This window comes from Ranitomeya variabilis, chromosome 4 (genome assembly GCF_051348905.1).
Source record: "Ranitomeya variabilis isolate aRanVar5 chromosome 4, aRanVar5.hap1, whole genome shotgun sequence".
Classification (NCBI taxonomy): domain Eukaryota; kingdom Metazoa; phylum Chordata; class Amphibia; order Anura; family Dendrobatidae; genus Ranitomeya; species Ranitomeya variabilis.
Window position 1 is genome coordinate 583,451,077 of NC_135235.1, and position 17,538 is coordinate 583,468,614.

General features: G+C 45.9%; 1 protein-coding gene across 11 annotated transcripts in view; it reads right to left on the reverse strand.

Annotated features, from left to right (window-relative positions):
- Positions 1-17,538, reverse strand: part of RAD21L1 (RAD21 cohesin complex component like 1) — a 69,351-nt gene that overhangs the window by 39,558 nt on the left and 12,255 nt on the right. For all 11 annotated transcript variants that reach the window (XM_077253028.1, XM_077253027.1, XM_077253036.1 and 8 more), the window contains exons 3-7: positions 7,272-7,401; positions 7,070-7,163; positions 4,369-4,472; positions 4,123-4,290; positions 3,868-3,963 (exon numbers count right to left, since the gene is read on the reverse strand). In XM_077253028.1, coding sequence (XP_077109143.1) covers positions 3,868-3,963; positions 4,123-4,290; positions 4,369-4,472; positions 7,070-7,163; positions 7,272-7,401 — 592 coding nt within the window. The remainder of the gene's footprint in view (positions 1-3,867; positions 3,964-4,122; positions 4,291-4,368; positions 4,473-7,069; positions 7,164-7,271; positions 7,402-17,538) is intronic.

The following is a 17,538-nucleotide window of genomic DNA, read 5'->3' on the forward strand; positions in this document are numbered from 1 at the left end:
AAAGGAACGTAATTGAAGTGACCTCTTCTTATTAAAAAGATGTTTAGACTTGGACTGAGGAAGCGAGGTGCTTTTTCCGCCGGTAGCATCGGAAATTAATTGATCGAATTTGGACCCAAAAAGTCTAGAGCCTTGAAAGGTGATGCCAGTAAGTGACTTTTTTGATGGTGGATCTACATTCCACCCTTTCAACCATAGAATGCGGCGTATAACAACGATGTTGCTGGTAGCCCTGGCGGAACAACCGGCAGCATCTGAGGAAGCAGTTGAAAGATATTTCCCAGCATGGACAATCTGACCTGCCAAATCTCATCCAGAGGAGCTGCCGCTAGAATACCCTGACGAAGCAATCTTGCCCAGGCAGACATGGACTTTGCCACCCTGGTGGAGGCAAAAATGGGACAGAGGGAGGCGCCAGCTGCTTCAAAGGCTGACTTAGCCAAGGATTCAATCTGTCTATCCGTAAACTCCTTAAGAGATGCACCGTCTGGTAGAGACAAGACTATCCTGGAAGACAGGCGAGAAACCGGCGGATGCACATTAGGGGATTCTGCCCATTTATCAGCAAGGTCTGGGCTAAAGGGATAGAGAATGTCTAGCTGCTTCCTTCCTGGGAAGCGCGTTTCAGGGTGTTTCCAGTGTTTAGACATAATCGTTTCAAATTCCCTGTGATTAGGGAAATTCCAGGAAGGACGTTTTACCCGTTTGAAGGAAACAAAGTGCTCCTGAGCAGGTGCCTCGTCCTCCCTTAGGTTCAGAATTTGGGTAATTTCCAACATAAGGCTATTGGCCATGTCCTGCATCTTTGAGGTCTGCTCCGTATGGGACTCAGACTGGGAATCCACATCCGACCCAAAATCCACCTCCGAAGAGGGAGCATGGGGTGAGGAATGCATCCAGAAGGATGCAGAGGGACCTACAGAACTAGAGGAAGAACTGAAAAGAGCCCACTTCCTTTGTACCCGATTTGTCCCTGTGAAGGTCGCGGTCAGGTGCATGCAAATCACCATGAGAGGCGTTCAGAGCACTGGTGGCAGTAGACAAATACAGGACCTGGACCAGGGACTGTGAAACTTTTGTCAGGTCTGAGACCGATTGACATGGCAATAGCCCACTCCGGAGGGAGGGGAGTGCTCTCATCCTGGGTGTTAGAGGGTTCCTGTGGGGAGGACATGGTGGAGGGGCTGCAGGACAGGCAGAAAGGGGAGGGCTGGCCTGAAGGCCACCTCCTTTTGCAGAGGGCACAGGCGTAGTAGATTACAGAGAGCTTAGAGGGGCAAGAAGAAGCCTTTCTCTAGGGTTGGGCATAAGATGAACCTACCCGATGTCAGCGACGACCAGCAGAAAGAACTGTGTCCCCCTTTGTGCACAGTGTCCGCAGGTCTGCAGAGAGCGCAGGATATAGCCGTGTTCAGAGACCCAGCAAGGAAATGGCGGTGTGATGAGGCTGATGTAGCCTTGGCTTGTCCCCACACCGCTGCAATCTGCCGGCCGAAAAAAAAGCTAGCGTCCCATTGGCTGACACGCCGGGGGAGTGAACAGCTAGGACAATCTGCCGGCCGGTGAAAACGAAGGTCCCCCTCCAATTGCCTGACATGCCGGGGGCATAAACAGGTGGGAAGCAGAAGCTCCGTGATAGAAGCAGAAAAAAGCGCACCGAATAATCGCGCTCTGCGGGGGGCGTGGCCAGCTCAAAAAAAAGAGAAGGAAGACGTCTCCTATAGGATAAAAAGAGCGCGAGAATTAAACGTAAAAAATGGAAAGGGGTGTGGCTAGCAAAGGGAGGGGGAGTGTGTGCAAGTGCTGAGCCCGGCCATGGGAAACATGGCCGCGAATGGCCCCCACCCACTTACGCCACCCTGTTCCCTGTGATGAAGGGACAGTGTACCCCAGGATGATGCCTGCCACTGTGGATGGAGAGGAGGGAGACATACCTTTGGTGAGTCAAGGTCCCTCTGCAGGATCAAGTCAGGAGCCCTCGGGTGGGTGAGGGTCGCTGGAATTAGGGATCCTCCTTCTCGCATCGTCTCCAGATGGTGCAGAAGGCGGCATTCAACCCCTTACAAAAAGGGGGAGACCACCATCTCCCAGCCCTCTCCGAGGAGAGGGCTGGGGTGGCAAAAAGGCAAAGGACCGGCCACCGGGAATCACACTGAAGCACCTGTAAAGGTGACAGGGGATTGGGTCCGGCCTGCAGGAAAATAGGGTGAGAAATTACACCCTGGTACTCTATGGAAGAAGAACCTGAAAGACAAAAGGGAAAAGATTAATAAACACACACAGAGAACCTGAAAAGGAAATTGCGGATCTGGTAGCAGATCCAGATCCGCCTACAACAGACTCTAAGCTTAAACTGAGGTACTTTGTGCCTGTCGGTGGATGTATACTGCAGAGGAGGAGCTATTTTCCTTTTTTTGCATAGTGTCACCCTCCAGCGTCTCCGGTGTGATGTATATACAGCAGTCCCAGCATCTCCTGTGTGATATACTGTATATACAGCAGTACCAGCGATTCCTGTGTGATGTATATACAGCAGTCCCAGTGTCTCCTGTGTGATGTATATACAACAGTCCCAGTGTCTCCTGTGTGATGTATATACAGCAGTCCCCGCGTCTCCTGTGTGAAGTACATACAGCAGTCCCCGCGTCTCCTGTGGGATGTACATACAGCAGTCCCCGCATCTCCTGTGGGATGTACATACAGCAGTTCCCGCGTCTCCTGTGGGATGTAAATACAGCAGTCCCTGCGTCTCCTATGTGATGTATATACAGCTGTCTCAGCGTCCTCTATGTGATATAGATACAGCAGTCTCAGCGTCTCCTGTGTGATATATATACAGCAGTCCCAGCGTCTATGTGGCGTATATACAGCTTTCTCAGCGTCTCCTATGTGATGTATATACAGTAGTCCCAGCGTCTCCTATGTGATGTATATGAGAGACAGTGTAAGGGCACAGCCAGGACGGGACAGTATACCAAGGAGGGGGGGTGTGATGACAGTACAGTATGAATACTGGGCTCTATAGGGTGGACACAGTATGAGAGGACAGTGTGATGAGAGGGCTGGTATGGAAACGAGAGGTCAGTGTGAAGAGCATGTACCATAAGAGGGACAGTGTGGGGGTCAGATTTTGTGCAGACAATATTGTGAGGGGCAATTTTTTATTCAGGAGCATTATAATGATACTTCTATTTTTAAGGGCATCATGTGGAGATTTTCTGCAAAAGAGCGGAGAAGATGGAAGTCTGCAGAGACGGCTGTGGATGACAGAACTCATCATGGGGTCTGGACAAAATGAAGAAAAGGAGAACGACTCCAGAGACGACGATATCTATAAGATACCTGGATGTAATTGTTATTTGTGATACTAACTAATTCTCATCGTTTTATTTGTTAAGAGCATTAAAGGGAATGTCCAGGTTTGTAATGAGTCTGCAGTCATGCAAGCCGGATTGGCCAGAGAAAGGCTGCAGCTAAGCCTCAGGTGAAGACCTGAACTAACTTTGAATTTTACTGGGAGGATTCCGTGTGGACCTGCTTGAAAAAAAATGTTGTGTACATATCCTAAGTATTTTATTGCATAAAAACAAAAAAACACTGTAGGAGAGTGCAGTCTGGCAAGCAATTTAACACATATACCCTTATACTTATACATGAAATCCACCTTTTTGCATTGTTTTCCATTCGCATTACTCTATCAGTAATGTTGGCACTCTTTACAAAGTGTAAACTCAGCAATTACGCAATGGCTGTTATATAACTTCAAGCTACTGAATTATTAATTCTAATAGGCAAATGCAGAATTCCAATAAAGTAGCCAGAATTAATCAATTGTTCCCATTTTCTAATCCGAAGCAGAGCGCTTACCCTCTGGTGGCTGATCCTCTGGTGGAAGCGTTACATCTTGGCCTATATCTTTGTTTACACTCAGTTCATAAGATTCATTGAAAAGCTCGTTGTTATCTAAGTTAAAAAAACAAACAAACAAAATTTTAAAAAAAGTATAATTATATTCTTGATGTAAACAACGAACAACCATTGTCTAAGTAATAGAAAGTATTAGATGCTCAGAGTAGATCGGCAAACTAACCTTTTGTATGGCTAGCTAAATATTCTGCTTACCAAAAAAATCTGATGTTGCTCCTTCATCTCCAAATAAGTCATCGCCAAAGATATCTTTTGTATCAACAGGGAGGAGGGTAGAGCTCTGTTCGGGTACAATACTATTTGTGTTAACGCCAAAAGAGACATCACTTGAAGAGCCATGCCTGAATATGTCTAGGTCATCTCCTGTAGGAAACAATCATGACATTCTAGACCCACTACATTAAAATTATGTAGGAGTTTTGATCTAATCTATGTGCTCACCGAAGCCACTATGAAGAGTATGCGGTCTGTCAATATCCTCTCGAATTGTGATGTCCTCCACTCGGCTTTGGTTTAGTGTGAAATGATCAACTACATCAATTAAACTGTAAAAACATATCGGACAGGAGTAAATGCCAATTTGTGACCAATACAGCGCTAAAAAATAAAAGGGAGGGGAGACAACATCACACATTTGGTTTTGCCAGTATAAGTGCTGTGCTATCTGTACTTCTACAGCTGTGATTAAACTACAATTTTCAGCAAGCTGGGAGTGGCAGACAAATTGAAGAGCTGCAGGTTAGAGGCCGCTCTTTTCAAGCCTAGGATGCCCTCTAAAGGAGGTAACAAAATACACTGCTCAAAAAAAATATATAAAAGGGAACACTTAAACAACACAATGTAACTCCAAGTCAATCACACTTCTGAGAAATCAACCTGTCCAGTTATGAAGCAACACTGATTGTGAATCAATTCCTTCTGCTGTTGTGCAAATGAAACAGACAACAGGTAGAAATGATAGGCAGTTAACAAGACAACCACTATAAATGAGTGGCTCTGCAGGTGGTGACCACAGACTATTTTTCTGTTCTCATCCTTTTGGCTGTTTTGGTCACTTTTGCACTTTTTGACTGCTCTCACCCCTAGAGGTACAGTAGCATGAGGCGACACAGAAGTTGCTCAGGTAGTGCAGCTCATCCAGGATGGCACATCAATTCGAGCTGAGGAAAGAAGGGTAGCTGTATCTGTCATTACAGTGTACAAGGGCAACAACCCAGCAGCAGGACTACTACCTCCTCCTTTGTGCAAGGAGGAACAGTAGGAGCAGTGCCAGTGTCCTGCAAATTGACCTCCAGCAGGCCACTAACATCCATGTGTCTGCTCAAACTGTCAAAAAGACTGCATGAGGGTGGTATGAGGGCCCGACGTCCACAATTGGGTGTTGCGCTTACAGCCCAACACCGTTCAGGGCGATTGGCATTCGCCAGAGAACACCAAGATTGACAGATTCAACTTTGGCACCCTGTGCTCTTCATGGATGAGAGCAGGTTCACACTGAGCACGTGACAGATGTTACAGTTTCTGGAGACTCCGTGGAGAACATTCTGCTGCCTGCAACATCCTCCAGCATGATCATTTCTTTGGAGGGCCGCACAGCCCTCCGTGTGGTAGCCAGAGGTACCCTGACTGCCATTAGGTTCCCAGATGAGATCCTCATACCCGTTGTTAGAGCATATTCAGGTGTAGTAGGGCCCTGGGTTCCTTTTGATGCATGGCAATGCTAGACCTCATGTGGCTGAAGTGTGTCAGCATTTCCCGCATGGTGAATGTACTGATGCTTTGGATTGGCCTGCCTGTTCCCCAGACCAAAATCCAATTGTGCACATCTGGGACATCATATCTCGCTCGATCCACAAATAACACGTTGCACCACAGACTGTCCAGGAGTTGACTAATGCTATAATTCAGGTCTGGGAGGAGATCCCTCAGGAGAATATCTGCTGCCTCATCAGGAGTATGCCCAGGCATTGTAGGGAGGTCACACAGGCACGTGGAGGTCACACGCACTACTGAGCATCATTTCCCTGTCTTGAGGCATTCCCACTGAAGTTGGATCAGCCTGTAATTTGATTCTATACTTTGATTTTAAGCATCATTCCAAATCCAGACGTCAATGGCATATTCATGTTGATTTACATTGATTATTTTTATGTTTTATTACCCTTAACACATTCCACGATGTAATGAATAAAGATTTGCAACTGGAATATTTAATTCGGTGATATCTAGAATGTGGTATTTTAGTGTTTCTTTTGTGTTTTTGAGCAGTGTTTCAAATTCAAATAGCATCCATATCAACCCCAAGACTTGATTCTGACCTCTATGAAGGGAGCAGGCGTTGTTATAATTACTACTAAATGGTGGCCCGATTCTAACGCATTGGTTATTCTAGAATATGTATAGTAGTATATAGCACAGCCCACGCAGTATATAACACAGCCCACGCAGTATATACGTAGTAAATAGCAATGTGGGCACCATATCCCTGTTAAAAAAAGAATTAAAATAAAAAATAGTTATATACTCACCTTCCGGTGGCCCCCAGATCCAGCCCAGGCCTTTAGCGATGCTCTGTTCCCAGTAATGCATTGCAGCAATAACACATGATGATGTAGCGGTCTCGCGAGACTGTTACGTCATCTCCAGTCATTGTCACAATGGATTCTTGGGACCGGAGCGTCGCAAGGAGCGGGAAAGGCACCGGAAGGTGAGAATATAATGATTTTTTAATTTTTTTTAAATTATTTTTAACATTAGATCTTTCTACTATTGATGCTTCACAGGCAGCATCAATAGAAAAAAGTTGGTCACACAGGGTTAATAGCAGCGTTAACGGACTGCGTTTCACGGACTGCTAAACCGCTATGGGGGCACTGACTGGAGGGCAGTATGGAGGGGGCACTGACTGGAGGGGAGTAGGGAAGGGGAATTCGCGGCTGGACTGTGCCCGTCGCCGATTGGTCGCGAGTCGCGACCAATCAGCGACGCGGGATTTCCGTGACAGACAAACAGACGGAAGTACCCCTTAGATGATTATATAGATAGGTGATAATAATCAGGCTATCGGGCTGATATTAGCTGTAAATTTACAATTTCCACAGAGAAAAAACAAACAAACAAAACATCTTATTAAATTCAATACTTTAAATCAGGCATGTCAAAGTCTGGAAAATCTTCAGGGAGAGTGATTGCATTGTAACTTGCTTCCTGGTTATTTTCCATAAGATCCAGAGCTCCTGTATAAATAATATACATTTTAAAATAAAAGCAATTAAAAAAAAATGCTGTTGACCACAATGTAACAAAATAATTGTCACTTTTTAGGATCTAAGAGTTCAAGCCACCTGGACGAAATGTGATTTTCATATTGAGAAATGCTTCGTTACAGTCAGCTAAAAGATATTTTGCTTTTCGGTGGTATATCTTGACAACTCCAAGAAGTAAATGACCTGACGTTCTGAGGGCGATGACGACCTGTCGTGTGAAAAGAAAAGGGGATTTTACTATTCATCTTAACCCCTTCATGACCCAGCCTATTTTGGCCTTAATGACCTTGCCATTTTTTGCAATTCTGACCAGTGTCCCTTTATGAGGTAATAACTCAGGAACGCTTCAAAGGATCCTTGCGGTTCTGAGACTGTTTTTTCGTGACATATTGGGCTTCATGTTAGTGGTAAATTTAGGTCGATAATTTGAGTTTATTTGTGAAAAAAAAACGGAAATTTGGCGAAAAATTTGAAAATTTCGCAATTTTCACATTTTTTATTTTTATTCTGTTAAACCAGAGAGTTATGTGACACAAAATAGTTAATAAATAACATTTCCCACATGTCTACTTTACATCAGCACAATTTTGGAAACAAATTTTTTTTTTGCTAGGAAGTTATAAGGGTTAAAATTTGACCAGTGATTTCTCATTTTTACAACAAAATTTACAAAACCATTTTTTTTAGGGACCACCTCACATTTGAAGTCAGTTTGAGGGTTCTATATGGCTGAAAATACCCAAAAGTGACACCATTCTAAAAACTGCACCCCTCAAGGTGCTCAAAACCACATTCAAGAAGTTTATTAACCCTTCAGGTGTTTCACAGCAGCAGAAGCAACATGGAGGGGAAAAATTAACATTTAACTTTTTAGTCACAAAAATGATCTTTTCGCAACAATTTTTTATTTTCCCAAGGGTAAAAGGAGAAACTGGACCACGAATGTTGTTGTCCAATTTGTCCTGAGTACGCTGATACCTCATATGTGGGGGTAAACCACTGTTTGGGCGCACGGCAGGGCTCGGAAGGGAAGGAGCGCCATTTGACTTTTTGAATGAAAAATTGGCTCCAATCTTTAGCGGACACCATGTCAGGTTTGGAGAGCCCCTGTGTGCCTAAACATTGGAGCTCCCCCACAAGTGACCCCATTTTGGAAACTAGACCCCCCAAGGAACTTATCTAGATGCATAGTGAGCACTTTAAACCCTCAGGTGCTTCACAAATTGATCCGTAAAAATGAAAAAGTACTTTTTTTTTTCACACAAAATTTCTTTTAGCCTCAATTTTTTCATTTTCACATGGGCAACAGGATAAAATGGATCCTAAAATTTGTTGGGCAATTTCTCCTGAGTACGCCGATACCTCATATGTGGGAGTAAACCACTGTTTGGGTGCACGGCAAGGCTCGGAAGGGAAGGCGCGTCATTTGACTTTTTGAATGGAAAATTAGCTCCAATCGTTAGTGGACACCATGTCGCGTTTGGAGAGCCCCTGTGTGCCTAAACATTGGAGCTCCCCTACAAGTGACCCCATTTTGGAAACTGGACCCCCCCAAGGAACTAATCTAGATGCATAGTGAGCACTTAAAACCCCCAGGTGCTTCACAGAAGTTTATAACGCAGAGCCATGAAAATAAAAAAAATTATTTTTCTTTCCTCAAAAATGATTTTTAGCCCGGAGTTTTTTATTTTCCCAAGGATAATAGGAGAAATTGGACCCCAAATGTTGTTGTCCAGTTTGTCCTGAGTACGATGATACCCCATATGTGGGGGTAAACCACTGTTTGGGCGCACGGCAGGGCTCGGAAGGGAAGGCACGCCATTTGGCTTTTTGAATGGAAAATTAGCTGCAATCATTAGCGGACACCATGTCGCGTTTGGAGAGCCCCTGTGTGCCTAAACATTGGAGCTCCCGCACAAGTGACCCCATTTTGGAAACTAGACCTCCCAAGGAACTAATCTAGATGTGTGGTGAGCACTTTGAACCCCCAAGTGCTTCACAGAAGTTTATAAAGCAGAGCCATGAAAATAAAAAAATATTTTTCTTTCCTCAAAAATGATTTTTTAACCCACAATTTTTTATTTTCCCAAGGGTAACAGGAAAAATTTGACCCCAAAAGTTGTTGACCAGTTTCTCCTGAGTACGCTGATACCCCATATGTGGGGGTAAACCACTGTTTGGGCACATGCCGGGGCTCGGAAGGGAAGTAGTGACGATTTGGAATGCAGACTTTGATGGAATGGTCTGCGGGAATCATGTTACGTTTGCAGAGCCCCTGATGTGCCTAAACAGTAGAAACACCCCATAAGTGACCCCATTTTGGAAACTAGACCCCCCAAAGAACTTATCTAGATGTGTGGTGAGCACGTTCAACCCCCAAGTGCTTCACAGAAGTTTACAACGCAGAGCCGTGAAAATTAAAAATCATTTTTCTGTCCTCAAAAAAGATGTTTTAGCAAGCAATTTTTTTTTTCACAAGGGTAGCAGGAGAAATTGGACCCCAATATTTGTTGCCCAGTTTGTTGTGAGTATGCTGGTACCCCATATGTGGGGGTAAACCACTGTTTGGGCGCACGTCAGGGCTTGGAAGGGAAGTAGTGACATTTGAAATGCAGACTTTGATGGAATGGTCTGCGGGCGTCACGTTGCATTTGCAGAGCCCCTGATGTGCCTAAACAGTAGAAACACCCCATAAGTGACCCCATTTTGGAAACTAGACCCCAAAAGGATCTTATCTAGATGTGTGGTGAGCACTTTCAACCCCCAAGTGCTTCACATAAGTTTATAACATAGAGCCGTGAAAATAAAAAATAATTGTTCTTTCCTCAAAAATTATGTTTTAGCAAGTAATTTTTTATTTTTGCAAGGGTAACAGGAGAAATTGGACCCCAATAGTTGTTGCCCAGTTTGTCCTGAGTACGCTGGTTCCCCATATGTGGGGGTAAACCACTGTTTGGGCGCACGTCGGGGCTTGGAAGGGAGGGCGCACCATTTGACTTTTTGAACGCAAGATTGGCTGGAATCAATGGTGGCGCCATGTTGCGTTTGGAGACCCCTGATGTGCCTAAACAGTGGAAACCCCTCAATTCTAACTTCAACACTAACCCCAACACACCCCTAACCCTAATCCCAACTGTAGCCATAACCCTAATCACAACCCTAACCCCAACACACCCCTAACCACAACCCTAACCCCAACACACCCGTAACCCTAAATCCAACCCTAACCCTAATCCTAACCCTAATCCCAACCCTACCCACAACTGTAACCCCAACACAACCCTAACCCTATCCTTAACCCTAACCACAAGCCTAATCTTAACCCTATTTCCAACCCTAGCCCTAATTCCAACCCTAAGGGTACCGTCTCACATAACGATTTACCAACGATCACGACCAGCGATACGACCTGGCCGTGATCGTTGGAAAGTCGTTGTGTGGTCGCTGGGGAGCTGTCACACAGACCGCTCTCCAGCGACTAATGATGCCAAGGTCCCGGGTAACCAGGGTAAACATCGGGTTACTAAGCGCAGGGCCGCGCTTAGTAACCCGATGTTTACCGTGGTTACCAGCGTAAAAGTAAAAAAAACCAAACCGTACATACTCACATTTCGGTGTCCTTCAGGTCCCTTGCCGTCTGCTTCCCGCTCTGAGTGAGTGCCGCCGTACAGTGAGAGCAGAGCGCAGCGGTGACGTCACTGCTGTGCTGTGCTCTCACTTTCCGGCCGGCAGACAGTCAGAGCGGGAAGCAGACGGCAAGGGACCTGAAGGACACCGAAATGTGAGTATGTACGTTTTTTTTTTTTTTTTACTTTTACGCTGGTAACCACGGTAAACATCGGGTTACTAAGCGCGGCCCTGCGCTTAGTAACCCGATGTTTACCCTGGTTACAAGCGAACGCATCGCTGGATCGCTGTCACAACGATCCAGCGATGACAGCGGGAGATCCAGCGACGAAAGAAAGTTCCAAACGATCTGCTACGACGTATGATTCTCAGCAGGGTCCCTGATCGCTGCTGCGTGTCAGACACAGCGATATCGTATGGATATCGCTGGAACGTCACGGATCGTACCATCGTAGCGATCAAAGTGCCACTGTGAGACGGTACCCTAACTCTAATTCCAACCCTAACCCTAAGGCTATGTGCCCACTTTGCGGATTCGTGTGAGATTTTTCCGCACCATTTTTGAAAAATCCGCAGGTAAAAGGCACTGCGTTTTACCTACGGATTTACAGTGTTTTTTTGTGCGGATTTCACCTGCGGATTCCTATTGAGGAACAGGTGTAAAACGCTGCGGAATCCGCACAAAATTGACATGCTGCGGAAAATACAACACAGCGTTTCCGCACGGTATTTTCCGCACCATGGGCACAGCGGATTTGGTTTTCCATAGGTGTACATGGTACTGTAAACCTGATGGAAAACTGCTATGAATTCGCAGCGGCCAATCCGCTGCGGATCCGCGGCCAATCCGCTGCGGATCCGCGGCCAAATCCGCACTGTGTGCACATGCCCTAACCCTACCCCTAACCCTAACCCTACCCCGAATTCTAACCCTAATTCTAACCCTAGTTCTAACCCTAACCCTAGTAGAAAAAAAATATATATATATATTTTATTTATTTTTATTATTGTCCCTATAGGGGTGATAAAGGGGGGGTCATTTACTATTTTTTTTATTTTGATCACTGTGATAGGCTATATCGCAGTGATCAAAATACATCTGAAACGAATCTGCCAGCCGGCAGATTCGGCGGGCGCAGTGCGCATGCGCCCGCCATTTTGGAAGATGGCGGCGCCCATGGAGAAGCCGGACGGACACCGGGAGGCCCGGTAAGTATGAAAGGGGGGTGATCGGATCACGGGGGGGGGGGGGGGGGGGGACACCGGAGCACAGGGAGAGGGGACCGGAGCACGGGGGGAGCGGACAGGAGGAGCGGACAGGACGACTTAGGGGGGCGGACCACGTAACGGAGCACTGGGGAGGAGATCGGTGGGTGTGTGTGTGTGGGGGGGGGGGACAGGTTTTCCAGCCATGGCCGATGATATTGCGGCATCGGCCATGGCTGGATTGTAATATTTCACCGTTTTTTTGGGTGAAATATTGCAAATCGCTCTGATTGGCAGTTTCACTTTCAACAGCCAATCAGAGCGATCGTAGCCACGAGGGGGTGAAGCCACCCCCCCTGGGCTGAAGCACCACTCCCCCTGTTCCTGGAGATCGGGTGAAATTGGAGTTAACCCTTTCACCCGATCTGCAGGAGCGCGATCCCTCCATGACGCATACGCTGCGTCACAGGTCGGACTGGCACCGACTTTCATGACGCAGCGTATGCGTCAAAGGTCGGGAAGGGGTTAAAATACTATTCTAAGGCAGGGTTCACATTAGCGTATGTGTACACAGCGCATACCTACGTACCGATCCGCATGCGTCTTGCGTACATATATTTAACATTGTGCAAGCAGGGACATGTGTTAGCATGTGGATGCAAGCATTGTTTCGCGGTGTGCAGCGTACGCAACATGTTGCATTTTTTTGAGGCGTCAATTTAGCGCAGATGTTCGCATGCGGATGAGTGTGTCAAAATAATGCATTACTATCTATGGGAAAGCATTGGTACACAGGGACATGCGTACTTTACACTAATGATGTCCAGGAAATGTCACCACCTGCAAAACCCTTGATGTATAAAAGGGGGTGTGGAGACAGGTAGTCCATTATTCTCAAGAGTATAGGGAGTCTAGAAGGCTGGAACACAACAACCGTGGAGGTGACGGTGTAAGTGAACAGAACCCGTGGTCCTCGCAGTCACAGAATATATAATCACTGCACTCGTACGATGAAGATACTTGATTCATGTGAGTAACTTTATTGAAAACATGTTCAGGTGAAGCGATAAGTACAAAACGTTTCGGCCAACCCGTGGCCTTGATCACCAAATCGCCTTAGGTAGAAGTTTCTTCCTTTCTCTAGGGAATGTGAATAGTGCTGTTAAGGTATCAGCCAAAAGGTAAAGGTAGGCAGACCTTAATTTTATTGATGCCGTGGCTGCCGTAGTGGGAAGTCGGTAGGTATGTGCACCAATGGCTGGGTGTTTGGGAAGCCTGTCAGAGCAAAAGCCTGTTACTTTTAAAATGATGGACCAGTAATTGGTGGAAGTCTGTACGGCTCTTAATTTATGGAGCCAGCCAGAGCCAATGTGTGATACTGTTGAGACGTCAGACCAGTAAATTAAGGGACTCAGTACAGATCCGTCCTCAGATTTCCATGTATGGAGTGGCAGGCACCAGCGTTGGTGATTCAGTGGGATGTGCAGACACCGGCCGTGTCAATGCTTGTGGCAGCGCTATGCCACAAGCATTGACACGGCCGGTGTCTGCACATCCCACTGAATCACCAACGCTGGTGCCTGCCACTCCATACATGGAAATCTGAGGACGGAAATCTGAGGACGGACCTATACTGAGTCCCTTAATTTACTGGTCTGACATCTCAACAGTATCACACATTGGCTCTGGCTGGCTCCATAAATTAAGAGCCGTACAGACTTCCACCAATTACTGGTCCATCATTTTAAAAGTAACAGGCTTTGGCTCTGACAGGCTTCTCAAACACCCAGCCATTGGCGCACATACCTACCGACTTCCCACTACGGCAGCCACGGCATCAATAAAATTAAGGTCTGCCTACCTTTACCTTTTGGCTGATACCTTAGCAGCACTATTCACATTCCCTAGAGAAAGGAAGAAACTTCTACCTAAGGCGATTTAGTGATCAAGGCCACGGGTTGGCCGAAACGTTTTGTACTTATCGCTTCACCTGAACATGTTTTCAATAAAGTTACTCACATGAATCAAGTATCTTCATCGTACGAGTGCAGTGATTATATATTCCATTATTCTCAAGACTCTGGATGCAAGCACAAGACTCTGGATGTAAGTATAGAAGCTTTGAAAATGTATGTCTGTCTCACTGCATTCCGTACTCTGTACTTATGTTTTGTTTTCTGTTCTTTCTAGACTGTTTTTTTCCTGTCCTGAACTCCTTGCCTGGCTTGCTCCTTCCTTTCCATGAATACCTGTTGTGGATTGCTCCTGTGGCACTGTGTAAGTATGAGTGTGTGCACTATGTTGCTCTGCCCAGTCTCACACCCTTCATCACTTTGTGTCTTATGTTTTCCTTTTTTTCCTTGTAGACTGTGCGGTGCTGTTGTCCCCGTTTTGTGCTGCTTTTCCGCTGCTGCCTGTAATGTAAGTATTGGCAAGACCTGACTGCTTCCCAGGATGGACATGACACGGAGTATGTAATCACAGTTGATATACTGATTGGTATGTATTGACTGGCAATACTACATATGTGGTAAATCATGTATTTTGTTTACAGGAACCTTCCAGTGCGGAAGAGCAGGAGCAGTCAAGTGGAAATTAATCTTCCCAGGGTCTTCGGGTTCAAATTCCTGAGGAGGAAATACGGGGTGTAAGTATTCTTTTCATTATCAGACTTGTAATTGGATTTTTTTTCAGGTTTGTATCTTTAAAACTGTATGACTTACTAATTTTTTTTTCTTTTATTTGATCTATAGGTTCGACAATGTGAGGAAGCTCAACATGTCATTGACAATGACCTACTCATTCCACTGGTTCAAGAGCATGTAGCGTTGTGGGACCCCCGTGATCGTAATCATTCCGACTCAGTATTGATTCGACGACTCTGGGAAGAAGTGGCCAGATCGCTGTTGGATAATTGGTACCATGCAAGGCCAAAACTCAGAAAGGATTTTCGTAAGTATTGCAATGTGGTCTCCGTTTTGCTGTTAATGTTGTTGTCTTTTTTTACAATTATTTTTTTTTTCTCTCCTCACAGTGAAGAGAGTAAAATTTTGTTGATGTTCGACGAAGGATCGCTTCAATAAGGATATCAGACAGGAGATGCGGGTTAAAAGTGGTGCTGCTCCAAAGCTTTCGAAGTACAAATACAATCATATGCTGACTTTTCTGAGGCCTGCGCTTGCTCTGCGAACGTATCTTTTTTGTTGTCTAACCATTATATAAACTTTAAAAAAAAAATTTTACTAATGTTTTTCTTTTATTTTACACACAGAACCTGGATCTTCCTCTGTTGGAGCAGCCCCTCATCGACCAGCCAACGAACAGTCCCAATCATCCACCAGCGATGTAGCAGCCAGGCAGGCTTCACAGCCTGGGGAACAGGCAGCCGATCCATCTGGTTTTCCCCTCTCCCAGGCCTCTGCCACTGCTTTTGTTGGGACTTCTCGTGGGCGGCAGAGGGCCTGGGAGAGGTCAGTCATGCCTGAGTTTAATCACTTAAGCTCGATCTTCCAGGATGGGATAAAGGTGATTGGAGATAGACTAGACAATGTGTTCATTCATGTGAACACACTTTTACAGGAGGTCCACAGACGCCTTGATTGCCTGGAAGCCGACCTTCAGAGACAGACCTTCAGATACCCGCAAGGCTTTTTTTTTTTGCAGCAATAGAGCGGGGTGTGTCGGAAAACCTTATGCCTGAACATCATGCAGGCCTGCTAGACTGCTTACAGCAGCAGCAGTCCTGATCTATCAGCCGCAGGCCAGATTTTACCAGCATCAAGAAGCACAGCATCATTGGCCTGTTGCCCCAGTTCACAGCTACACCACGCTCCAGAGTGCAGCAGCCCTGCAGCATCCACCACACTCCAGAGTGAAATATCCCTGCAGCAAGCAGCATCCATCTCACTCCAGAGTGCAGTACCCCAGCAGCAAGCAGCATCCACCTCGCTCCAGAGTGCAGTACCCCAGCAGCAAACAGTATCCACCTCGCTCCAGAGTGCAGTACCGCAGCAGCATCCACCTCACTCCAGAGTGCAGTACCCCAGCAGCAAGCAGCATCCACCTCGCTCCAGAGTGCAGTACCCCAGCAGCAAGCAGCATCCACCTCGCTCCAGAGTGCAGTACCCCAGCAACAAGCAGCATCCACCTCGCTCCAGAGTGCAGTACCCCAGCAACAAGCAGCATCCACCTCGCTCCAGAGTGCAGTACCCCAGCAGCAAGCAGCATCCACCTCGCTCCAGAGTGCAGTACCCCAGAAACAAGCAGCATCCACCTCGCTCCAGAGTGCAGTACCCCAGCAACAAGCAGCATCCACCTCGCTCCAGAGTGCAGCACCCCTGCAGCAAGCAGCATCCACTACGCTGCATAGTCCAGCACCACGCACTGATACAAAAGCCAAAACTCCCACTCGTACAAAGAAACTCAGAAAGACTCCCACTAGTCACTTGGAAAATGAAGACCAGGAGCAAGAAATGTCAGCCAAAAATGGTCCTACTACCTCCACCCTCACCTCCCAATGTGTCTCTGTCAAATATGTCACTACCTTCCCTTGGTTGTCCCCCTTCCAATTTGTCTATCCCTTCCCACAGTTCAACTCCTAATGTGTCGTCTACTCCCAATGTGTCCAGTCCCATCCAGGAGCCAATCCTTCAATTAATTGCCCCTTCATCATCAAATGTTACTCAATCATTACAGCTCAACACCCCCAAGGTGCACTATATATATCACAGTCATACAGACCCCAAACATAAAACCAATTGTTTGTTTGTTGTTAAATAATTTTATTTTGTTTGCACAATCCTTGTTTTCTTTGTCTCTTTATGCGAAAACACATGTGTGTATTCTATTGTTGAGTCAAGTTGTAACGGGTGTTTAACTGGAGGTGTTTAATTAGTAGTAAAGTCAGCAAACATATGTAGTAAAGTCAAACATATAACATTTACTTAAGGTGTATTAAACCATATCGTCTTGCCATGCAAGACGTCCAATATCCGAAACAAAGTAAGCAGCAAACTTATCCTACATGTGGGCAACTTCCACTGTTGTCCTCAGCTGGTGATCACGATAATCCTGCAAAGTGGTATCAACGGGTTAATCAAGTTCTAATTGTTACCATATAAACGTTAGCCCATGTCAGAGTCTGTGAGTCATTTCCTCATCCAAATGAGCCAACGGCGACAAATTGACACTCTGCATCTGCAATCCCCATGAGAACAATAGATTGCAGAGTTCAGTTGTGGGAGGAATTCTGCACGCAGATCATCACAAAAAGCATGGCAGGTGTCTCCAGCAATCCCAGAAAGGGTGGACACGCCAATCTGGAATTGGAAATGTAGAGATCTTAAGGTCTCTCCGGTAGCCAGGAATCTGGGGAAAAAAAAAAAAAATAATCAGTACATGGCTTTTCTAACAATGATACTAATGACGTGTTTATTTTTTTTCAAAATGACGTACCTCAAGGTCACCAACAGACGTTCCTCAGCAGGAATTGCTCTACGTAGTTGCGTGTCCT